This window comes from Perna viridis, chromosome 12 (assembly GCF_037379345.1).
Source record: "Perna viridis isolate PV_CMFRI_1.1 ecotype Kerala chromosome 12, ASM3737934v1, whole genome shotgun sequence".
Lineage (NCBI taxonomy): Eukaryota > Metazoa > Mollusca > Bivalvia > Mytilida > Mytilidae > Perna > Perna viridis.
This window is the reverse complement of record NC_142456.1, coordinates 801784-829221: the sequence shown is the minus strand read 5'-3', so window position 1 is coordinate 829221 and position 27438 is coordinate 801784. Positions and strand designations below refer to the sequence as shown.

Genomic DNA, 27438 nt, shown 5'->3' with positions numbered 1-27438 from the left:
TCCCTGTAAATGAAATGTATAAGAGGTTTAAAATTGATTGAAAAGTGCAGGCAGGGATTTTCAGTAGGAATAAAAAAAAACAAATTTCAAATTCAAACTGAAAATAAACTAGATGCTCCAGAGAGCCTGCATTAATAACCTGGAGAACTTGAAATCATGTGGTCATTGGCCTCTTGCGGCCATCTTGTTCAATCAAGTGGAGCCAAAATTTAATCAGATATTAAAATAGTCCCTATTATTATTTCTGCTAATTTTGTTACCATCTGCACAGTAAAAGCAAAGAAAATACATGTATGCCAAAATGGATTTCAATGACAACATGCCACAGCCACCCAGTGAGCCACCTGAGCCACACAAAAAGTGGACAACTTGTATATGGCATTGAGGACATTAATCCCATCAATATGTGGTTCCAGAGGAGCTGATCTTTGAAAACTGGCCAATCAGAAGATTCAATGCCCTCTGGCTACAATCTTGTTTAATCAAGCAGAACCGAAAGTGAATCTTTTGTAAAGGATCTTGAGTAAATCATTTTTGCAAAGTTTGGTTAAAATTGGCAATGAGTTTTCATTTAACCAGTAGTTGAGCAAAATGTGTAAAGTTCAAGTATGACAGATGCAAAGTGATGGTCCAGGTGAGCTAAAAAGTTGAATTTTTTAGGCATGGTCCAATTTCATAACCCTTTTAAGCCATATTGGTTAAAAATAAGTCTAAGACCAAAAAAATATGTATGTCTACTGTCACATGCTGAAAAAAAATTGGGTACGTAGGTCGATTATTTTAATTTTTTTTTTTTTTTTTTGGAAGGGGGGAGGGGGGGTACCAGTGACAGAAAAGGCGGGAATTTCCGGAATTTCAGAAAATAGCTGATATAAAAAGTTAGGGTCACGGCGATAAAATGTGGGTCGGTCAGGTGACTGTAAACACACATATTTTTGTTTGGCCTAACCTGGAGTTCCCCAAGTGGACTATTTATTTGAAAATACCTCTTACAACTCCTGATGGTGCTTGCTGACAGTCCGTTAACAGATGTAAAATATTTATTGCAGATTAAGTCATTAAGACCAAAAGAAAAATTCTAAATGTTTTGTAGCATTTACAGTATACATTTCTGATTTTTATTTTTAATTTATAAATTGAATGAATGCTATTAAAAAAACAAAATATCATGTCTTTAGTGCAAATTCTATAATACATAACATTTCACCATGTTAGAAAATCAAGTCATCACAGTAAATGGGTCACAAGGAATATCTTAATTAATATTTGATAACCAATTGTTTCAGCTATTTTCTGACATTAATTAATTAGTGGGTAATGTTTATGACATGTATGAATAATTCTGTCTGGAATTATAAATCCCACAATGCCTATTTTCTCCTGAAAAACATTATAGATGTCCATTAATGGTGTATCTCACTAATGACTGTTTTTTGATAGTATGAATTTTGAAAGAAAACCTTTAAAAGCAAGTTATAAATGGAGTTTGTCTAGTAAGATTCATTGTACTTTAGCGTAACATTATTTCTTGTGACTTTGAAATTTTTCTGCAGTCTGAGTTGTTTGTTCTAGTATTTTTTTTATTTTTTTTTTATTGTCAAAACAAGAGAACTAAGAGAAAATGCATTCTTAAATGATAAATGCTGAAACATTTAAGAGCCCAATGGTATCAAAGTGATCCTACACATCCCAAGTGAAGTATATGATCAAATTATAAAAAGTCTTCAACCAGGATTTTATTGATTATGATTAAATGAGAAAAAATGACTAATCAAACAGATCCCACTTTGTATAAGTCAGATCACAGAAGCAAAAACCACAGGTAGACATGTCACCAAACTAGGACATATTATTCTGACCCCCAAACCAACCAATTGTCACTCGGTCTCCTTAACCATGTGCTTTGGCAGAAAATTTTGAAGTCTTTGGTTTGACTTAGCAAGAGATTGATCCCACGACCACCTGACAGCCAGGAGTAGATTCTGCGACCTCCTGACTAAGCCAGGAATCAATCCCAGAACCTTCCGACTTAGACAGGGAATGATCCCAGTGACCTCCTGACTTAGCCAGGAATCAATCCCAGAACCTTCTGACTTAGACAGGGAATGATCCCAGTGACCTCCTGACTTAGCCAGGGATCAATCCCAGAACCTTCTGACTTAGACAGGGAATGACCCCAGTGACCTCCTGACTTAACCAGGAATCAATCCCAGAACCTTCGGACTTAGACAGGGAATGATCCCAGTGACCTCCTGACTTAGCCAGAGATCAATCCCAGAACCTTCTGACTTAGACAGGGAATGACCCCAGTGACCTCCTGACTAAGCCAGGAATCAATTAACCTAAGACCACTTTGGCAGTCTTCTTCAAACAGGAAGTAAATGTCATGGAAGCACAAAATAAATGACCAAGACATGACACACCAATATAAAATCTTTGTCTAAATATAAGTTAGTTGGGATAAGTAGTTGTAGAGAAAACTTTAGGGAAAAAAGTGTGACAGACTGATTGACATGGATTAAACAGTCAACCTGTGAAGCAGGGGACTACATGATTTACAAGGGTACAACAGAATAACCCAATTCTGAAAAAGGATAAAATCACCATTTAATACCATACATTACATTTTCTATTTTAAACAATACAGCTGAATTGACTTTTTAGGAAATATAGAATGCTGACAGGGAATATGAGCCTATATCCCCAGTGAAGGCTTTAGCTGTTATTGGGTAACCCAACATCATCAATGTCAAATACACACATCAATGGTGACATTATACATCTGGATAACATTATGTAAGAAAATGTTATTTTTCTTGAATTGTTCACACTTTTTGTTTGAAAAGACAATGACCTCCCACATAATCATATTCCCATGCTTATTTTTAACTAAACTTTTATACAAAAACAAAAACATTTCATGATTCGCTTCCATATCTCAAAGTCTACCACAATGGTATGGTCTCATATCAACTGTCAAGCTGACCAATCGAATTGCAGCATTATTTGGTATATTTCAAACCAAGACTGCAAGAGAATAAATCTTCATTTTACATAGTTCTACTGTCGAAAGTCTAACTCTATTTTACTGTCAAATCTTCTAAACCTTATATAAATCACACATGTAAATGCCAGCAGCCTTTTTTATAATGGTATCAATTATTTAACAGTAACTGTCTGCACTGTCACATTAGGTGCAAAATGAAATTACTTCTGATAAATTGATTTGTCACTATCCGACATACAATGGCAAACATCAGGCCAAAAAAAATATGTCTGCTCAAGGTTAGTTACCCTCCCTTCCTCATTTCTCTTAGTTGAGCTCTTTATAAGTCAAGAAATCCTCCCATAAGAATCTATACAAAATGATTTAAAAAAAATAAAATGATTTTAACTACCTACCTATCCTATTAAAAATACATCCAATGTAACCTTCAACAGGCATATTTTTTTCATTGCCTAATGCAACACTCAGTTGTGTTCAAGAACACTTCTGATAATGAAATGGGGCAACTATTTTTATCTACATACATTGTGAAAAGTTAGGGGTATTATGTACAAGATATCCCAGTCCCCTTCTAACATGTCCTTATAGTAAGAAACCATAAAATAACGAATGAACCAATTTTTCATGGAAATTACTGGAGACAAGTTTGACTGGTTGTGTTTAGTATTTTAGTGAAAAGGTCAGAACTTGGAAAGAGTAAAACTTGATATTGACTTCAAATTAACAGGAAATTTGTGCATCAATTAAAACAAACAATTCACTAAAGTTTCATGGAAATTACCTGGATCATTTGTAATTTGTTGTTGAATAATAGAATAATAGACAGACCAATAGTCATCAGTATACCAGTTCACATACTGTCACGTTAAAAAAATAGGGCTTCTAACAGGGCTACGGACAATGTGTACTAGTAGGTTAAGCATCCTCTGTTGCTTTTCAAGAAACATCTTCCAAGTTGTTTATATGATTAAGATTAGAAAAGTTTGAAAGTTATTGGTTCAACATTTTTTTTTTAAGTACAAAAAGCAGGTATATAGCTTAAGTGACAAAGGGACTGAAGAGGTTACAAGACCAGAGTTTTACATTGCTGGTGCAGGTAAAAAAGTAAAACCCTTAATTTGTTTATCTTCCTTTTCACAATATTTTCATCTACATCTGATCATATGATGTTCTTTACAGAAAGTTCAATATATATCCAATAAGTAAATAAGGAGACATTACACTTACAATTTGTATGAACAGACAGACAGACATTCAGACATTTGGATTTATTTACAGATCCCACACACAGTGGATGGCATTATCAAAGTATCCAATGCATTGTTTCTGGACAAAGACACTTAGCAAATAAAAGTTGATCTGATTGGCTAGTTTATTTTACTCTCTCTTCACTGCCCTATAAAAGTATAATAGAATGAAATAGGTTTTCTAGCATTCTATAAAATAACTTTGCTAAGCTATTTGACGACAGAGAACTGTGTTAATGAGTTATAATCCTCACAATACAGACTGATACGATTTCTGATGATATAATCCCCAATCTATAGAGACCATTATTCCTTATCAGCAGCTTGTAAGTTTTATTAAGTCCTTCATAGTGTCAAATATGACATTACTGTCATTGTTTTAGCAACACCTCTTAAGGCTGTTCAGAGACACCAGCAAAATTTCTGATCCTTAAAAATGACTTTAAATCCTTGACAGGGCTTTAGCTACAGATATTTTTTAATATTGATTATGAGTAGAAGATTTACAGTATGGCCAACTGAACTCAGTTTGGTTTTAATAAATCATGTCTCCCTCCTTTCAATCATTTCTTATTTCATTTACATATTATTGCTGCAGGAGTAAAAAGAATTCAAATTCATGAAAACACACATGGTACATCTAGGCTTTGTACAGACACAATATGTCTCCCCTGGAAAGAGGATGGTAAACTATATAACATAATGGTGAGAGAAATTTCTATCCCTTACAAGCAAACAGACAGACAGACACAATATGTCTCCCCTGGAAAGAGGATGGTAATAATATACAACATAATGGTGAGAACAATTTCTATCCCTTACAAGCAAACAGACAGACAGACACAATAAATCTCCCCTGGAAAGACTTTGTTAAATATTTTGTTATATTGTTATTCCTGTAATGCTCTTAACAAACAATTAATCTGTAGAGTTATGTTAGCAATAGTTTCTAAATGTCATACAAATGTGCATGCAAATCATATCTACAAGCAGATAAATAAGATTGTTTTTGTTCACACATTTTATATGGGTATGGATATGCTTTCAGTATAGTTCTGGTAGAATAGAAAGAATACCAAGGGGAAGATTAAATGTAAAAGTCTCATTTCAAATATATGACGATTAAGTTTCGAAAGCCCACAAGTTACAAAATATACTATAGCATGCACCTTTCTTTTGATACTATCACACAGTAGTTTTCCAATTTTTCTAGTGTTTTGAGAAATACAAATCAACATTATTCACTCTGCCATATACAAATACATGTACTTCACTCTGCCACTTAAAAATACATGTACTTCACCCAGCCACAAATACATGTACTTCACTCTGCCATATACTTTACAGTTTTTGTTAAAATCTGTCAATACAAACTAAATATGTGTGGGGGAAAGCAAGTATAGATGGAGGGAGGCTCCAGGTACAGCAAGATATGAAGCCAAACTGTTAAGTCCTTTTCAATTGTTAAATACATTTGCCCCTCTAAATCTTAGTGCATATATAAAAACTGATAAAAACTTCAAAAACTATGAGAAAACCTCACTAAGAAATAAACCCTGTTCCCAACCCTGAAGCAAGAATTCAAAAAGATAAATAAGTAAAATAGAAGTGACTGTGATCAAGAACTGCAGAGAAAACTTTAACAAAAATGTACAATCAGATGAACAGCTAAACAGACACAATGATCACTATATTCTGCCTAGTGGAGTATGAACATGTTTGATAAAAAAAAAAAACAAAAAAAAACATGCTCCTCTTTATATGAAGTCCAAAAGAACAAAATATTCTTTCCTTTTTTAATATATTAGCTTTCCATAAATTTTTACTTAATAATAATGTATTAAAAAAAAAAGATGAAAAAATATGAAATGCTGCAATTTTTTCTCTGTACAAAACATAAAAGATAAATACATTCACAGAACTAGTATATAAGTATAACAAATGTTCTATATAAATATGTACAGTGTCTGCACCAAACCCTGAATAATCCAATAAACAGTCCGAGTCAAACCCTGAATAATAAGAAAACTTGTCTAAACCACACCCTGATAATCTGAGAACCTGTCTGAACAAGTCACTTTTAAAATCTCTTTATATCAATTAAAATGTATTTTGAACCTTGGTAAACAAAACAGCTGTCTAAACCAAACACATGTATACACAAAACACCTGTCTTTACCAATTATAAAGTTTTAAAGCTAGGTTTCACAGTATCAGATAAAGACAATCTTCCATTACTATCAGCCTGTTAAATTTCTGTCATATATTTTTCCTTCATTAAAACATTTTTACTTCATATTGTTTTGCTTCCAAAAATCTTTCATTTTTAAGTTAATTAGTTTGATCAGTTAATTAGTTTGATCAATTAATTAGTTTGATCAATTAATCAGTTTGATCAGTTAATCAGTTTGATCAATAAATTAGTTTGATCAGTTAGTCAGTTTGATCAATTAATTAGTTTGATCAGTTAATTAGTTTTACAGTTAATTAGTTTGATCAGTTAATTCTATTAAGATTGTATTGATGTTTGAGGTTATAGAACAAAAATATTTTTTTCTGAACATTTTTTTTATCTACTGTATAATAGCAACAACACATCTATTAAAATAAAATGAAAGTTCTTTAGAATTTTAGATCTTCTGCTTTCCAAGGGAAGTTTGGCAAACAAATTAAATTTTCAAAATTTTCAAAAAATTATCCTGCAAAGCTTACAAATTCAACTTTTCCTGAGCAAAAAAACTCACTTGCCAGATATATTGGGGGAAGGGTATAAATAATTTTTCTACTACCCCCACCAAAGTAACAAGAATCTTAAAATGAAGATGTGACGGCCTTTAGTTGTAACTTTACCTGTTGAACGAGTGATTTCTGACGTATCAATTAGATCCATATACAGAAATATCATAACAATGGCGAGAGAACACCAAAATAATCCAAATAAAAGAATCACAACCGCTAATTTATTATCCCGCCAACAACTACTACATTTGGCTATCATTCGGTCCGACATTTTTGGTCGACATCGGAGCAAAGGTTCCAAAATATCACCCTCTTCTTCCATTTATTTAAAAACTAGAATCTGTACTTATTTCCACTCAGTCTGAAGACCAAAAAAAATTCTATAGAATTCCATTTCTCTTCCCATCACATCTAACTAATTTAATTAAGTCTTTCCACCAATTCACACCGCAATTATGAAAAATTATTTAACTTATCGAGTTTTATAGTACCAAAGGAGCAATTTCCACTCCACATAGTTAAAGCAGGTGCCACGTTACCCTAAAGTTAATTTCTTATCTGAAAACAAATACTGATTTCCCCAGTTAAAGTGCTGTTCCCAAAAGTATACTCATTATTATAATTTAAAGTTGCTCGGAATTTCGTGCTCAAATCCAATTAGTTAAAATTTATTGTTTTATAACATTGATTTGTACGACAAATTTATCCAATTTTCTATTGGTTAATTCCTGTCTTTTGTAAGATGAATATAAACATTATGCGATCACTGTAAAATAGCTCTCCATGTGAAAACAAATCGCCATAAGAAAATGCAATATTACTGTCATAGGTATAGTATTGCTTCAGCTTAATGAATTATTAATTCTGTGAATTATCAACAATCTGAGTCAGCAGAATAAAATCTTCTCTCATAAATAGATTATTTTTCTGTCCCATACAATGAAACGATTGCTAATAGGTAGAAAAATACCTGTAATTACTAATAACAACAGAAAGAACTTCAGTCATATTTCTGACAAAATTAGGAGAAAATTGTTTCCATTAACAAGTTCAATCTCAAATATACTGAATACAAAATAAACCAATTCTGGGAAACTGTATCACAAAAGAAAAATTACATTCATTATCAGTAAAACAATTTAGAGTCATCTTCAGATCATCTTTCCTGGAACAGAAAGTGCCATAATTTTGACTGACAAAACTCATATATATATATAATTACCAACAGAAAAAAACTGGAAATTTCAAATAATTTTTTTTTCACTTCTGATTTAAAGTATTGACAACAGGCACTGATCATTTGTAAGGCAATTCATGTAATAATGGTATATTTTCTATGAAAACTGATTGACAGAATATGAATTCAGTTAATTCAATATCTTTGTAGTCTTTTAAAACTGAACATCTTTTATCCTGATTGGGTACAAGGGCTGGTGAATTTTACTGTATTTTTAACATTCTACAAGTTTTATCAAAATACCTCTGTATTATGACACTTATAACAATCAAATGACTCAACAATTAATTGAGGCATGCCTTTTCAATTAAAACACTTCCACGATGATTTAAAGAATAGGTTTGAAGGACCTAATAGCATCCTTTTTCCGTTGATAAAATCATCAAAGAAATTCCGGTAAAATCAGTCGTTGATTAAAACTGACAAGATTTTTCCAAGTCTTACATCCAACTTAAAAACTTGTTAAATCAAAGTTAATTAGACTAACACAACCTGATTTCCTGTCATCAGTAAAATCAAGTTGTCAGTCGATACTCTCAAAATAAAAGCAGTGCTATTCCAAGATCATTTAAAGATGATTTCACGTTTTCCTGACTGTCAAAACATCAAAACCAATATTATATAGACTCTGATTCAGTTGGCTGACAAAAGGCCAAAAACAACATCATTAATATGGTAATAAGAACTGAGATTGTATCTGCTAAATATAAATTCCGCTCGTCAAAAAACTGTATTCAAATACCGAGGCAATATCGAAGCAATCAGAGTTGGAAAGGAAATGAGAGCTATTTATCGTCAAAAAACATCGACACTTAAACAATTCTTAAAAGTTATAGATGAAGAATAAATTGGAAGCCATTTCTTTTCTTCTGTATCAAATACCACAGAATTATTCAAATATAAAGTTATCAGTTTGTATATGGAATATACTACTATAGATTTATCACTGTCAGAATTATACAATAAAGGTCAAAAGGTCGTCTAGTAATTCCATTAGTTTTGTAAAGTGCACTTTTACTTTTTTTTTATTCCAAATTTTGGGAGAGGGTACACCTGGCATATGCTTCCTTGTATCCTTGGTACTACTATGAATTTAATTATTTTTTTCAGAGTAAAACACTTGTAAAAGGATTTTGATAGTAGTAATATCAGATTCTCAATGGAAAAAGTTGTCAGAATGGAGTATAGAATGTTTTCCTTTAAATCATGAACCATTTTTGACAACCATGAATTTCCCAGCCCAGTAAATTGAATGACTTACCAAGATCTTATGTAAGTATTTTTGAAAATAAAGTTAGGAAGATTCGGTAAAACAAAATAGTAAATTACAATTATTTGTTTTTATTTGTGTATTTATTGCAGAAACGTAAATGACTAATCTCCATTTAAAAAAAAAATTGTCCAAGTAAGTAACAAAGAACATTTTATAAGAACTCAGGGAGCCTGTACTTTTCTACCTATGCTTTGTGGGGGGTATTTAGTGATAATGGTGTCTGTCTGTCCGTCTGTCAATCAATCCACAACTTTTTCTATACAGTTCTAACTATTTATCACAGTCACTTATTGCTTTGTAAGTGTTGTAAGACATGCAAAATAATGGGATAATGAATTTCAACTGGAGATATGGTTACAGGGGAGAGATGCCGGAGGGGGGGGGTACCCTATAGTGAGCTTTGATTACAGTGTTTCTATTATATATGTGGCATTAATATTATACTCCATGGGACAGAAACTTCAACCAATATAATTAGCCTGGGCAGGATACTGATTTGAATGACAAGGCATTGAAGACATTATGTTTGCCATACACCATGAACTGAAGTTTAATTTTAGAAGATAGTTAAAGAATATTTGACTTAATATTTTTTAATAAAGATCTGAATAACAGTTGTATTTTGATCTCATTTGTCTACAATATATACACTTATGATTGATTACTTCTTCACATGTTGAACACAACTCTTCCAATCAGTGCTAATTTTCTGTGACGCAATAAAGTCATTTGATCTTTGAAATCACTAACAAAGAAAGTCATTATGAAGCTTCTATAGATTATGTATTGATACATTATTCCACATCAAACACACCAAATGGCTTTTAACCAAAATCATAGAATTAATGGACTAAATACAGACTTTGATTTGTTACAGCTAAATATGCATTGGTTACACATACATGTAAAAGATTATATCACAAAATCAGAACTTACTTTCATTGTAATTTTTTAATGTATTAAGTATTACATTTTTTTCATTTTTTTGGTATGTAAGTAAAGAAATGAAATCATAATACAGATTGTCAGAGCTCAATGATTTTAACTACAATTAGTTTGATAAAACATAAACATATTGCATATTGGAAATGTTTTGATTCCACTTGACCTGACTGCTTTTATTAGTCCCAAACACTGGACCAGAAAACCCATATCATTCCCAAACACTAGACCAGAAGACCAATATCATTCCCAAACACTGGACCAGAAGACCCATATCATTCCCAAACACTAGACCAGAAGACCAATATCATTCCCAAACACTGGACCAGAAGACCCATATCATTCCAAAACACTGGTCCAGAAGACTTATATTATTCCAAAACACTGGACCAAAAAGACCGTATCATTCTTAAACACTGAACCAAAAGGCATGTGTCAATCCCAAACTCTGGACCAGAAAGCCAGTATCATTCTCAAACACTGAACAATAAGGCCTGCATCATTCTTAAACACTGGACCAGAAGACCCATATCATTCCCGAACACTGGACCAGAAGACCTTATCATTCCCGAACACTGGACCAGAAGACCTCTATCATTCCCAAACACTAGACCAGAAGACTTCTATCATTCCCAAACACTGGACCAGAAGACCTCTATCATTCCCAAACACTGGACCAGAAGACCTCTATCATTCCCGAACACTGGACCAGAAGACCTTATCATTCCCGAACACTGGACCAGAAGACCTCTATCATTCCCAAACACTGGACAAGAAAGCCAGTATCAATCTCAAACACTGAACAATAAGGCCTGCATCATTCTTAAACACTGGTCCAGAAGACCTTATCATTCCCGAACACTGGACCAGAAGACCTTATCATTCCCGAACACTGGACCAGAAGATCTCTATCATTCCCAAATACTGGACAAGAAGACCTGTATCATTCCCAAACACTGAAACAGAACGCCTGCATCATTCCCAAACACCAAATCAGAAGGCCTGTATCATTCCCAAACACTGAACCAGAAGGCCTGTATCATTTCCAAACACTGGACCTGAAGGCCAGTATCATTCCCAAACACAGAACCAGAAGGCCTGCATCATTCCCAAACTCATAATATGGGTCATGGACATTGAACCATAATTAATTCGACAGAACCCCTGCAATTATTAAGATTATTAGAAAAGTACCAAACTGATAAATTCTAAGCAATCTATAGTCCAGTAGTCAATGAACTGATAAACTCTAGGCAATAGTCCAAAGGGACAGTCAGTGAACTGAGAAACTCTAGGCAATAGTCCAAACAGGTAGACAGTGAACTGATAAACTCGAGGCAATAGTCCAAAGGGATAGTCAGTGAACTGAGAAACTCTAGGCAATAGTCCAAACAGGTAGTCAGTGAACTGATAAACTCTAGGCAATAGTCCAAAGTGATAGTCAGTGAACTGATAAACTCTAGGCAATAGTTCAAAGGAGTAGTCAATAGGGAATGTCCATATAACAAATGCCAAAATCAAGGTTAAAAGCAGAAAGTTGGAAACCACCACAATAGTTCTGACTAGAGACAGGCCTTTCTGATAGAAATTGCTTAACCTACCCCTTACATTATCAACATGACATTTTAGCTAGTTTTAAATTAAACAGAAGCCAAAGACCTAAAAACACCAGACATAAAATTAAGAATTAAATATTTCAAAATGTTGATATAATCTGTAATAGTGCATTATACGTATCATCCTCTCCTGTAGTCAATGATTCCAGCCGTAATCGTTTACTGTCAGACTTCTAATCAAGAAAACGTCAAATTAATCAGAAGTTGAGACTCGATAAATCAAATCAAATTGTACAAACACAAATTATGTGCCCATAAATGGTGCGAAAAAATGGCAAGAGAAAAAAACATTTTACAGTCTGTGGTCCTCAACTTGAGATAAACAAAGGTAATGTCCCATGAGAATTATTACCAAATGTTGAAATGGTGAAACAAAGCTTGATAATAGAAAAATATAAATGTTGTTAAAATGTGAGCAAAGACAATAAAGCTTAGTTCAAATTAGGGTTTGTAAATCTTGTCATGTGACAATGTGAATTCACAAGAATGAGTATATCAAGGTCAAACACAACAATCTCATCTAAGAAAACTTTTATGCATAAACATTAAAAAGCCTAGAAATATTTATACATCATACTTCAACAAGTATGATGCATAATTAATGAGAGTAATAAATACTCAAAATAGAAAATTGTTATAACTGTGAATTATGTTGATGTACCTGGAGGTATATAGCATTTACAAAATAAAAATAGGTCTTCTGTTTTGAATGATTTCAACAGTAGAAATTCTGGATAAAAAATAATAGAGAAGGTGGCATACAAGCCCTATTGAGATATACTCTGTGAGTTCTTGTTTATTTTATTACAATTTCTTCCACAAAATCAGAAAAAGCAACACAATCACAATAAGACATGATCATTTAGGACAAAATAAAATGTCTGATATCAAACCAAAATCATTGTGAAAGCTCAAAACAGCGAAGAAACAATGAATATTTTACGTATCAGAACAATAAATCAGTGAAGAAAGAAAGCCTTTTAATCGCAACACCAATTCCAAAGTCAGTGTTCTGAGGCTGGAAAATAAATTGGCTCAGAATAGAATACATGACCAGAATTCATTAGATATATTTTTGTATCAGTTGCCTTATTCCATTTCCATAACAAGTGCAATCACCAAGGCCAACTTAGATATGGTCAGATTTGTGAAATTTTAGTTCAAATTTCAGGAAAACCACTAAAAGTTAAAAGAAAATATGATAACTTGCTTGAAAGCTGATGAATGACTGAATGGTACTATACTGTACAAGTGTCACGACTGAATAATACTATATTGTAAAAGTGTCACGACTGAATGATACTATACTGTACAAGTGTCACGACTGAATGATACTATACTGTACAAGTGTCACAACTGTATGATACTATACTGTACAAGTGTCTTTCTATTTCATGGAGATTTAATTTTCATTCCCATATGACATGATTCAAAGCTCTTTAGACCACAGCCATTGTAAAAAAAAAAGTGATCAACATATGTCCACTGACTGTTTCTATTCAATAATATGAAGAAAATAGTCCTATTAGAGTCTAAATCAATCATGGAAACTCCATTTTATCATTATTTAACCACGAGCTGGCCATTTTTCATTTGTATTGTTATTTAACCACCCCTATCGCTAGGGGGTAAAACAATGCAACATAATAGCCAGCTGGTGGTAAAATAATGATCAAAATTGAGTTTCTGTGATTTATTTCTTAATCATATTCACAGTGCACATCCATTTTGTACCCCAAATATTACTCATATATAATTTCCTATATTCCTGGATCTTGAAATTACAAGTAGCAATAACTAAATTACCCATTTTTACAACAAAAACTTGGAAAAAAACACAACACTTCAAATATAATTTTATTCATTTTCTCCAGAGTCACATTTTGGGACCTTTATCACAGCTTTCTAAGAGCGATCAAGGGAACAAAGATTGGGGGAGAAATCACTAAGACTACACAGGGAAAATAGACACACACAACAAAGAAACAAAAGTATAGAAGCAATTTGGACTCCACTAAAAACTTGAAGCATGGACCAATGGAGCACTGGAAGGGAAAGCATCCTCTAATACCAAAATCACAGTAACATGAGTAAGAGGATGACCATTTGATTCAGAGGAGGGGCCAGGATTTTTGAAAATAATTATTCTGGCTATGAAATAAAATAAAAATGAATGATCTGGTCAACTCCTCATTCATATTAAATAAATTTTCTGACCTCAGTCCAGATACTTCATACAGTAAAACGTAAATAAATAGTCTATCCCCAATTTTGGTTAAAAATGAATTTTCTGACCTGCGAAATTAAAAACAAAAATCTAATAAATAGACAATGAAGTGGTCAAAGGTGCATAGGCTATACTAAGACTGTGGTGTACATTTTTTTTGCTAGGTACACAGCATAACTATGGTAGACTGGGTAGCAGAACACAAACATTAGTCTATTTTGGCCTTAAATCTTCAGACTTTCCACCACTTTAAACAGCATTTTTGTACGTGTATAGAGACAGAAGGGTTACAGCTTAGTTACGGGAACCCATTTTCGCCACTTATTTATTTAATACAAATAATCGCTCTATTCTGACGGTAAATCAATGGAAAATACTTGTCAAATGAATCATTCATACGTAAAAGTTAGAAACTGATCTTAAGATCATTAAATTTCATAAATATAAATCGAACCACAAAATCTGATATTAAAAGAAATATCCTATTCTATCATTTCATCAGGGTAATTCTGTTCCGAGTAAGTATATGTCAAATCACATCAATATCAGCACTGTTTTATAATTCAGCTTCTATTTTGAAGGAAAAAACCATAGTATTGTAAGCCAAAAAAGAGGATGACGAAAATGAAAACCTATAGAACATGGTCCCTGTACTCTATATCAGTGCTTTAGGTTTAAGACTGAATCTTAAGAGAGGAATTTTATGCCAAAACAGGAATTCAATCAAAAAATTTAGAAATCATTCTATCTTCCGTAGAAATACGATTTGTATTCAAGGACACGAACAATCTTCAATATCAATCTAATTTTAAAATGTCAAACTGTTGTCATCTTCACTAAGTCAGAAATATGAAAAAGAAACATGACAAGTGAAGTCAGTTAAATTGTTGATAACTTTCGGTTTCCAGACCTTCAAATCAGTCCTATCAGGCCAATAAAATAATATGTCTGTTTCCTACCTACCCTATTTTTTTTTTTGTGCCTGTCCTAAATATTTTATAGTAATTTCACTCAAGCAAGGTTAAAGTCTAGATATTAACTCTATAACAAGAAACAATGCCTAAAGACATGGATTAATTCTCCCCAACTAGATAATCCACAAAATTATAGTCTGGAGGCAAGTCAAATGATCTTTTATAAATTATTCTTTTCTTAACAACTCAGTCAAGAAAAACATGAAGTTGATATTGAAGAGCAACAAAAATTGTTTATACATGTACATGTAATTGAAGCCCAAAACCAAATTTGAAAAAAAAAAAATCGTTTATTTGGAGCCGAGATAATGACAAAGAACATTTAGACAGATGGATGGATTTGTTCAGTGTGGACATAATTTTATAAAAAAAACAATTTTTGAGCAGAGTTTTTTTCAAGAGAACATTCTAAAGATTACTAAAATAAACAGACATATACTAAAGCAAATCATTTTATATTGTTACTCAAGGTTTTCCATATTGGTTCATCTATATGTCAGAGGTAAGACTATCAGACTGGGGTGTAGCAAAAATCATCCTAAGGATAACTCTGTATAACTCAGCCTGTGGAAAACAAGGCATGGTTATACCTTTCAAATAAGTCCAATATGTCATACTGTCTAGCCTTAGGACCCTCTGATCTATCCCTTGGGGTCAAAGAAGGTAGCAGGCTAACCCAAGGTAAAACAACGATACATGTAAATGAAGATTTTCTTAATTATTTCTTAGTTATATACACATACTGTTCCCAGTTCAAATACTCTTTTCCATTTTGAGAAATTGCTAAGATTCTATTTGACAGAAAGAAATTTTAATGTTTAAGACAATTTGAATGATTTTAAAAACATTATATTGACAAGAACTGAACAATATACATGTAGTATAGATAACCCATGTTAGTTCTATTTAACCATATGATCTCTATTTAACCATATGATTAGATTGAACATTTAAATAATCAGTTGAAAGAAGTTATTGATTATTTCTCTTTTTAAGTCACATATATTTCAATAAATTTCTTTTCAATCATGTTTTACAAAGATCCATAAAGCCTATTGTCAATTTGTAACATGTTAGCACCTTAGAATGGATATGAATGGTAATTTAAAATGCTTAAGTAAAAAATAAACAATCCTGCCTGTACAGAGGCATAGCAGCAAGTAAGACAGGTATAACTGGGGCCCTACCAATAATTTTTGTTGGTACATTGCCGTAGTTAAGCAGCCATACCTAATATTTTTCTAAGAAAGTAAAAAAAAAATGAAATTTACTTTATATATAAAACAGTTAAAACATGTTCAAATCCTTCCAGCTGTACCAACTAAAATTTGGGTACTATGTCACTGCTGTAATTAACAACATCCTATACTCCAAATTTTGAATTACATGTACATGTATTTGAAGAAAAAAAACATACAGATTTAAGTACATAGACACAAAACTTTACTTGGGTCAATCATATAAAAATATCTGAACAGGGAACTGCAGTAGTTCTTTCTTCTGTTACATAATGTACCAGTTATGGGTATTTTGCCTAGTTTGGGCCAGAGTTTTGAGTTCAAATTTTGTGAAACCTGGTTCTAGCCGGGAAGTTGATGAACAAATTAAAAACCAAGTCATCCTTAGATTAATGCATGTTTATAAATTCATACAATTAATTTGGTTGTTCCTTAGGTAATTGTAATTTAAATGTAAGTTTTTGTAAGAATCAGGCAAAATGGAAAAAATCAGAAACATACATGTCAAAACCCCACCAATCCGACAACATAAATGAACTCAAGGATGTTAGATCTCTATTTGGAAAAACCATTATTTGATCTCTGCATCACTGGATTTGCTCAGTAATCTCTCAATAGAATGATGTTTTTTTTACAGTTATCTGCCCTTTAAATGTTTATTTTCAATGCATTTCACTGAAATTATAATTCAATTTACTAAAATGACATGGAAAATCTTTTCTTTTTTCTTGATTCTGATGGTGCAAATAGTCAAATTAATCTTTAAAAATGGTGGGGTTTTTTTTATACCATGTTTCACCCAATGCCCGATTCTTACAATGAGTTAACTTATACTGGTACCTCCCCAAAAAATTGCTTTATTTGGCCCTGGCAATAGAATAACCTTAACATCAGGCCTATTTATTAAAAAATAAAATGTTGGTCTTAATGATAGTTGGTTTTTTTTGTTCCTGATGATGACTGTAAGGCCAAAAATTTGGGCTCTTCTTTTTTTTTATCTTTTAAATGTGGCTATTGTTCACTTAAATATTATTCTTATTCATGTTTAATCAAAGACACTTCACAACAAATATCATTCTTAATGAAAGTATACTTCCTGCTTTCCAGAAAATGTTGATAAATTTGCCATTTCAGAAACTATGGAATTACAATCCTTCAAATGTTCACATTTCCCATTTTAGCATTTGTGCATCGTTTATTGTGTGTTTACGCATTGTTTTGCATTCATTTAAACACATGATAAATGCATGATAGAAGCGTTCGTTTACACGCATGCTGGGAGCATTTGTTTATTTTTGTACTTTGATTATTTCCATGATTCAACTGTTATTTTTATATTTTTTGCTATTATTAATTCATACAATTTTATTTTCCATTTATTCATTTGTCGTGCGTTTAAATGCACGATAGGAGCGTGTGTTTAAACGCACGATAGGAGCGTGTGTTTAAACGCACGATAGAAGCGTTCGTTTATTATGCCTTTGGGTATTGTGAATGCAGGAAACGTCTCAAGGAGTGTATGGGTAAAATGCTTGATGTTTAGATTATAGACCAATGATGTTACAATACTTTAATTTGTTTCAAGCCAAACAGATCACTTTGGTTTATGCTTTGTAATTCAAGTGGATTCTTCAATGTTAGACATGCAGCATCTATATAGACTCAATACAAATACCTCTTTTAAGTACAGCTCTGTATACAAATCAGGCAAAATGTGTATCAGATGTGGCGCATGAAAAAAAAATGCAGAGATTTCATTGGATTATCCAAGTATTTATACCTCATTACATCCAGAAATTACTAACAAAGTGTTTGTAAAGTTTCCCTTTTTAAGATACTGAAAGGTCAAATTTAGTTGAAATGCAGTAAAGAATATGGTGGAAAATTTTCACATTTTTTTTTCTATATAAGCAATAAAAAATATATACTTCATAGATGTTACAGGATTAATTTGAAGTTTTTCGGTTGTTTTCTAGATGTATTGAATATATTTGAGGCTAAAAAGATCAAATTGAGAATTATGATGTGCCACCCATTGCCTGATTCTCCCACAGAATTGTACTTAATAGCATTCATTGTTTCATTTACAAATGTCAATACATCAAAGTCAATGGCCTTAAAACTTGATCTAATCTTAAATCATCAGGACTCAATCTAAATTAAAGCAATTTATTCAATGCATGGAAGGTTTTACACAGACAAGGATCTCATTTTACCAATTCAATTGGACATGTATAGAACTTTTTTTAACATCAAAGGCAAGTGATGTCTCTCATTGCACTTCAAATAGCAGGAATAGCCCAAAAATAAATATAGCATTGACTAAAATAGTAAACAAAAGGACTAATATCACAATATCACTTGCTACCATAAAATACACATTATCTGACTGAAAATTTGGGGTTGAGAGGGCATGAAAAATTATTATTATTACTCGAGTAGATTGAGGTAAACATTTTGAGGGCAAAATTACATAAAACGTGAAGTATTTCCACATATATCAATAAACAAAAACAATTCATGCCATTATGGATCAGATTACTGTTAGGTGGGTCTGCCTCTCCCTTATAAATCCTTATTTCCTAAATTATGCTTCAAATTTCACTTAGAATATACTTGAGTGTTTATTTCCTATTACCAGATACACCCTATTTTATTTGTTATATAAAAAAATCAGAATATTTCCCCCAAAGACTCATTGAAGAAAAAAAATTTAGTAAAATAAAAAAAAATTCCTATCTACCTACTGTACTTTGGGGGTGGGGCTAGGACAGATTTCAACATAAAAGACTTTAGGGCATTCACAGCATATTTGGTGGTGCCCTTACTAATCAACAAAGAAGGCAATCTGATGCTTTATTTCTGTACAAGGCCAAAAAAAAATATTATTTCTGTTTCCTGCCACCTAACCTATTCTATTTTTTTTGTGCCTACCCTTAATATTTTTTTACCATTTTTCCTTAAGTACCATTTTTAAAATCTAGACATATCTCCATTAACTCCATGTAAAATGACAAACAGTTGAAGTGCAAAAGTCCCATAACTCCTGTAAAATTTGTCAAATCTAAATGGCGGTGCAATATGATCTATTACAAATGGTGACATAACAATCCTACAAAATTTAAACAAAATCTGTCAAGGGCTTTCTGAGGAGTTGTTTCCGCCACTGTGACCAGACAGACGCACACCAGTATTTCAATGTCTCCTTCTGCCTAATGGCAAGGGACAAAAAATAATTCCATTTCCATAAGTACTAGTATGTAAAGAACTAACATAAAATTAACTTCAAGGATAAAGGTGACATATCAATATTTCACACCTGAGGCTTCAATACTGAATAGCAATATAACATGGAAAAAAATATAATATCAAATCTCAGAAATCAACTTATTATATATAAAGTGTTACCTCATCACTCATACACTGTTAAAACTTCTAACAATATGTTTTTATCATTTTCCAATAAAACTTGGGGTAAAAAACACAATCAACCAGAAAAACAAACCATTTACATTCACAATGAGGATTCAAAGAAATGCATTTATCTTGGTCTGTAATCAAGACCGTACATCAATGAGATAACCTATAAGTTCTAGAAAACAATGAATATGTGAATAATCATATCATTGTATCAGTGGTGAAAGAAAGCCTTTTATTGGCAATAGAGATTCTAAAGTGCCCGGTTTTATTCTCAGAATTAGTTGACTTGAGGTCCAGTAGATTATACAATGTCAGTAGATTTCTATTGACTTTCAATCATGATGTAAAGGAAAATAAACAAAGTCTGAAGTAAACAAGAAGTAGTCAAATTTCCCCTAAAATAAAACCCACCTATACATACCCACAGGACCCACCTATAGCATACCCACAGGACCCACCTATAGCATACCCACAGGACCCACCTATAGCATACCCACAGGACCCACCTATAGCATACCCACAGGACCCACCTATACATACCCACAGGACCCACCTATAGCATACCCACAGGACCCACCTATAGCATACCCACAGGACCCACCTATAGCATACCCACATGACCCACCTATAGCATACCCACATGACCCACCTATACATACCCACAGGACCCACCTATAGCATACCCACAGGACCCACCTATACATACCCACAGGACCCACCTATAGCATACCCACAGGACCCACCTATAGCATACCCACAGGAAGAATGGGTTAAAGCTGCTGTGATGAGCAGTTACTGAGAAAATTGTAATAAAAAGTGGTAAGGACAGAAACATAGACAAGGGTAAAACAGTATACCCCCGTCTCCTTTGGTGAGGTATGTAAACAGTATACCCCTATCTCCTTTGGTGGGGTGTGTAAACAGTATACCCCTATCTCCTTTGGTGGAGTGTGTAAACAGTACTAGTATACCCCCGTCTCCTTTGGTGGGGTATATAAACAGTATACCCCCATCTCCTTTGGTGGGGTGTGTAAAACAGTATATCCCCATCTCCTTTGGTGGGGATGCACCAATGTGAATGAGTTTCTATTGACTGGGTGCAATAAAAGCAAGATGATGATAATACACTATGATAATTATCTTTAGCGGGAAACAAGGCAAGTATTTGTTTGGCCTCAAATGACTGTAAGATGAAAGGCTTTATAAAAACACCTCGCTGACAACAGGTTAGTAGTGTTAAATCTAAAGCTATTTAAGATTGGGTCCTCCCATGAAATTTTTCAATACCATCTCAGAAATTTTGATTACTGAATTCTTGTAGTATAAACTCCCTCCTAATCTTTTGGACCAAATTTCTGGAGAAAACACTACAATTTGAGGATGGACTCAAATACCTCCATTCTAATGCACAATACCATCAAATAAAGCACTGGGAATACTTGATAAATTTCAGAAGGTTTAAGATTGACATTTATTGAAAACCTTTGGAAGAAAGGACGTTTTATCCTTATTTTAATAGAATTTCACTTCATGCAGCATATCACCACAGACAATTGATGTTTACAAAATTTAGCCAGAATGCTTTCTTTACACTTGTGAAAATATTGCTCTATGTAAGAATTGGGTAGTAACAGTTATGCATAGGGGTCCAAACTTACTTTCAAGAGTGGAAAGTCCTAGACTTTTGTAAGTGTAATATCAATGGTCTACTTGATGAAAACCACTAGTCCTCAATAAAGCATCAATGAAAAAGTCTGAAGCTAGGTCCAGGATCATAGTGAAATCTCAAAGGTCCTAGGTAAAAAATTGAATGTCCTTGACCTTTGACCACCAATATTTGAACCCCTAATGCTACTTTTTACTGTCAAATATTCAATTAACAATAGAAATAATCACTTTTTATTATTGGTATGAATTTGGATAGTTAAAGAAAATCATTTTGAGTGATAATCATGCTTTAGCTGGAATATTCTAACAAGGTAATACTTGGTACAGCTGAAATTAAATTTCTTTTGCAATTTTTTTACAAGCATTATTAATGTCTGACAGCATCAAAAACTGTTGAAACAATTAAAAGATTTTCATCTACCAACCCTAGTGTTTTATGTTAGCAGAAACACATTTATTTTTTTCTTTGCATTATTAAAAACAAAAGCATTTCAGTGAGGTTGTGAAAGCATTGTATTGAATAATTTCATGTGAAAAATCTGTTGAGATATTTATTAAAATTAACCACAAGTAAGAGTTTGTTCAAATCCATAAATTTCATTACATCAACATCAAAATTTAAAAAAAAAAAAAAAAAAAAGGCATCAATGGAACTTTAAGTGATACCACAGCAATGGGGGTCATGGTAGAATGTTCAAAGTGGCCTAACTCAAGAATTACATTTTGATTAAGGCTGAAAAATTGAACTTTATCTGTATTTTATGGTACTTTATATGTACATAACATAGCAAATTTTCAAAAAAAATCATTGATCTGTTCTCAAGTTATCACATGTAAACTGTCAGAGAAGGTAAAGACGGACATGCAACTTTTCTGTGGGTATCACATAATACCTTGCCACAAGTGGCACTGAATACTAGTCTTTCATGTCATAGACCATCGAAAATAAGGATGAATAAGGATAAATAAAACCATAATCTTGATTCAAATCCATTGAAGTTTTTGTAACAAAATCAGTGATAAAAAGAGTTAGATTTTCTCCCAATACTGTGAGAACACTATTGTTTGTGGGGTATTAGTTTTCATTATTTTCATGTGAAGGTTAACCATGAAATGTGGTTCCAAATGAAATGGAAATTTTCGTTGAAGTGTATACTGAAAACATCAAGACCATGAATTCAAGAATCCACAAAATTGTGTTTCTTCACTAAAAATTCACAAAAATTGATATCCATGAATTAAAGTACTTTCACAGCACCTTTGATTCAAATACATCAATGTAAAAAAAAAAACATTCATATTGCTGATTATTCCATGGTTAACATCAAATGATATAATACCTGAGGCCCTGGGCAATTCAGAGGCAGAACAGAAATTACCCATGTTAGGTATGGTGTAAATTCATTTACACATGGGTGTGCCTTTATATTTACACATGTGTGGGTCTATATATTTACACATGGGTAGGCCTTTACATTTACAAATGGATAGGCCTAAATATTTACACATGGGTGGGCTTTTATATTTACACATGGGTAGGCCTATATATTTACACATGGGTGAGCCTTTATATTAACACATGGGTGGGCATTTATATTTATACATGGATGGGCCTAAATATTTACACATGGATGGGCCTTTATATTTACACATGGGTGGGCCTTACACTGAGCATTAGTGAGGTATAAATTAATTGAATATAAAGACCCAGCCAATGTGTAATTAAGTAACACACCATAGTCCCCATGACAGAATTCTTAAATACAAATAAAGCCACATGCATTCAAATCTATTAATGTTTACCCAACTGTGATTGAGGAATTGTCAAGGATTGGGTCTACAAGAACAGGGAAAACAAAATCTATTTAAAATTAGGCTCTATCACAACATCCCATCATTGGTGTTCTTTCAAGGGTCAATCAACACTACAGTATTACTACATCCCATCATTGGTGTCCCTTCAAGGGTCAATCAACGCTACAGTATTACTACATCCCATCACTGGTATCCCTTCAAGGTTCAATCATCACTATAATATTACTACATCCCATCATTGGTATCCCTTGGAGGGTCCACCAAAACACGATACCACTTTAGCCCCATTCTTTTAATGTTAAGTTGTACAACTCTCATAAAAATGGGGCATTAATTTAACATTAAGTGATACCTCACCACATAATGGTGAAAAAAGGGGGGATGGAAAAATGTTCAAAATGGCCTTACTCAAAAACTACATTACAATTTGACTTTGCTTAAAATTTGAAATTGATCTTGACCTGTATTTTATGGTACTTAACAACTGTACAAAGTTTCAAAAAAAAAAACACTGATCCGTCAAGTTATCATCTAGAAACCAACAGGTGGCGGACATACAGATGGACGAATGGATGGACTTATAGATGGACAGGCGACTTTTCAGAGGGTATCATATAATACCTCATCACTTCATGTGTGAGGTATAAAAATTTAATTATATTTTAAAAAATGACGACCATGTCTGTATAGTACAGCACTAAGAATCAAAAGATGAATTGCACTTTTAAAGTACAATGCATGCATTTCCAATATGTAAAACAATACAAATTCCAAACATTGTATGTAAGGATTGATAAGAAAAACATTTTGAAACCATTATAGTAAGGAGACACTGTTTACCCCTTTAACCTGAACACTTTAATCCTAGAGATAAAATATTTAAACTTAACATGTCAAACTGTCATAAATAACAAAGTAGCACAAATCAATGCACGGGATAATACAACAAGATAAAGATACAAATATTTTAAAGTCATAAAATAATTGTCATCGAGGCGACACCCTCAAAACGCAAACATACGATAAATTTTTAACCACATGTAATTGAGCATTATAGAGACAAACATATCCAACCTTGATCAACACATAAGGTTAAACACTCCAACAACTGGGAGAGTTTGGTTTCTTGTCAAAAATCTTGTTATGAAATATGAATCCCTGCTATCGTTGTAATGGTCTATTAAGTATGTGTCAAACATATCATTAAAACTTTTAACTGTAAATAACCAAACAAGAAAATCACAAAATTACATGTACTTTAGAAAGCCTTGGTGGTATAATGGTAGAAATGGCGAGGTCTGTGGTTATCACTTAATCGTGATGCTGACTAATGATTAACTAGTGAGGTCTGGTTATCACTTAATCATGATGCTGACTAATGGTCTGTGGTTATCACTTAATCGTTCTGACTCCATTTTGTGAAATTACTAGTAGGTGAATGAAAGGAGGGCCATTTGAACATTGAACATTTTCCCATCCACCCTTTTTTCACCATTATGTGTTTTGATTGACCCTCCAATGGATACCAGTGATGGGATTTAGTACATGTAATACTGTAGCGTTGATTGACCCTCCATGGGATACCAATGATGGGATGTAGTACAATGTATTCTTGAAGGGATACCAAAACTTTTATTTTTTATTTAAAAAGTTTCATTTTCTTTTCAGTTAAAAAGTTAACATTTGCCTTCATGTTGTGATAGGTAAATGAAGAAGTCAATATACAGTGTCATTATTTGAAAGGGGATGAATCAAATCTTTTAGTTTCATTATTGTCAACTCTAGGGAAAAAATGTACCATTCTATCTAAAATCTTACAAACTGCAATTGGATTACACAATATATTGTAACACTGGTTCACGTAGATCTAATTTGAGTCAAAAGATATTATAATCACTTGAGAATTTCTAACACTAATGGAGATGTTATTGAACTGATGCTGAAAGGGGAATCACTCAATAGAGGAATAAGGACAATTACAGAGAATACAATGCTGGTATAGACCAGAATTAACAGATTTATTTGCTCTTTCCTTACCTATCAAGAAAATATTACCTTACTCAAAAAGTTTATTCTAATCTTTCAGCAAATTTGCTTATCTTATTAAAGACTTATATTTAACAGCAATGTCTTGGATTCTGAAACATAAAATTATTTCCCTGTCTACCTATCCACTGTGTGTATTATAATTGTTACGACACAGAAATTTAACAAACATAATATTTTAATTTAGAGCTAGCATATATACCTGTAAATTTTTAAATTGATGCACTAGGAAAGATAATTTCTGAGATTCTTAACAATTGCCATTCAATGTAAATGGGTTTAGTACAGAATAAAATATTGAGAAAGGTCTACTCTTAAATATAATGATTTTAAAAATTTGAATATCTCTCCCTTTAACATACACAGATTTTAATGAACTGTTTTCAGTGCGATAAATGAGGGATGGCTCTGTCTATTATCCCAATCACTGCCAATACATGTTTTCAAAGTCAGAGAAAAACTTGTCTGTTTAAGCTTACCCTACAGCTACATTGTAACTACCTTATTTTTTCAGCCTACCCTAGCACATTATTAGTATTATTTTATGAAATGCTGATAAACTATCATTTTTCATTTGAGCACTTTTAAAGGTACCAGTATCGCATTGCATATTCCAGAGCAGGTTTAGTCAAAACATGGAGGCTATTAAGAAATAGTGCATTCTCTTTTTGCCTTTCTACAAACTAATGTTTTGTCAAAAGATATGAACAATGATTAATAAAATGGAGCATGCAAACATAACACTACAAAATAACAAGCTTTTTTCAAAAGAAAATCTAACATAAAAATGTCCCACTGAAAAGTTTGGTTTGATGAGTGCAAAACAAAAGTGAATGTATAGAAAATGGCTATTTATAGTTTAAGACTACTTTTCTGTCTGATCTTCGTGGACTCACCCTACTTTTTTTGCCAGAATATATTTTTTAACATATCTTTATGCTACAAAATTGAAAGTTTTATTGAATCAATATACATATTTTAAAAAAAAAAACTAAAAATATGCACTTCACTAATTGAAAGTCTATGGGAATATTAATACTGAGACCTAAGTCAAGAAATCCTCCCATAAGTATTTCTATATAAAATAGTCTTAAAAAATGGAATGATTTTACTCCTTATTTACTTTAACCCTATTTTTACATTCAATATTACCTTAAACACACAGTGAGACATATTTTTTTTTTATTTTTTCCTAAATATTGAAGACCAAATTATTTATAAAATATGTTTTCAATACAATGGCCTGACATTTTGGTCACATGAGTATGCAACTAAGTTCATTTTTTCTATCTTGCATGACCAATGAATCAGATCTATAAAACTACACAAATGATGGCATGATATAACCATGGATCAGTTTCCTTTATCTTCAGTTTTTATATGTAAACTATTTTATTTGATTCACTACATTGTGTATGTAGATTGTCTAATGTTTCCTGTTTTCAGGTTATGTATTTAGACTTGGGCATATCTAAATTATCCCACTGTTTACACTTCAGTAATTTTTTGCCAATATTCAAAGGTTTAGACTTAAATATGAGACCATAATGTAGATTTAAGAAATAAATTAGGGAAACCTCCTTTTTATCATTGTTTTACCATGATGGGCTGGCCATGAATGTCGACCACACGTAACAGAAAACGTCATATGTATAGTTTAAGTGGAATACTAGCTGTTTTAACATATGATTTCATACTTTTTTTCTTTTCAACAAAAAAAATTACCTCAAGTACTAATGAAAAATCCAGTCCCTATTTCCATCCAGATTGTAACAATTGTTATAAAATGAAATGACTGGCCCAGTCCCAGATACCACCCAGTGCCTGGTTCTCTTACTTCTCAGGAAATGCCAAATGTTTCATTCCTTTATGAAAATTCTGTTGTAAAAAGCAATTAGGCACCAACTATTTTTATATTGAGGTGTGTGTGTGGAGGGGGGAGGGGGACTGGGAAATTTTTGAAAAAAAAATTCACTTTGAAGAAAAATA

General features: G+C 32.6%; 1 protein-coding gene across 6 annotated transcripts in view; it reads right to left on the bottom strand.

The window, feature by feature from the left end:
- The window catches only part of LOC148600684 (agrin-like), a 159685-nt gene that overhangs the window by 124232 nt on the left and 8015 nt on the right, over positions 1-27438 (bottom strand). Inside the window, exon 1 of one of the 6 annotated variants that reach the window (XM_088556684.1) lies at positions 7105-7655. The exons of the other annotated variants lie outside the window; for them this stretch is intronic. Within the exon in view, the coding sequence (XP_088412810.1) occupies positions 7105-7315 (211 nt within the window). The 5' untranslated portion in view covers positions 7316-7655. Of the gene's footprint in view, positions 1-7104; positions 7656-27438 lie in introns of those variants that run through there. 6 annotated transcript variants of the gene reach the window in all.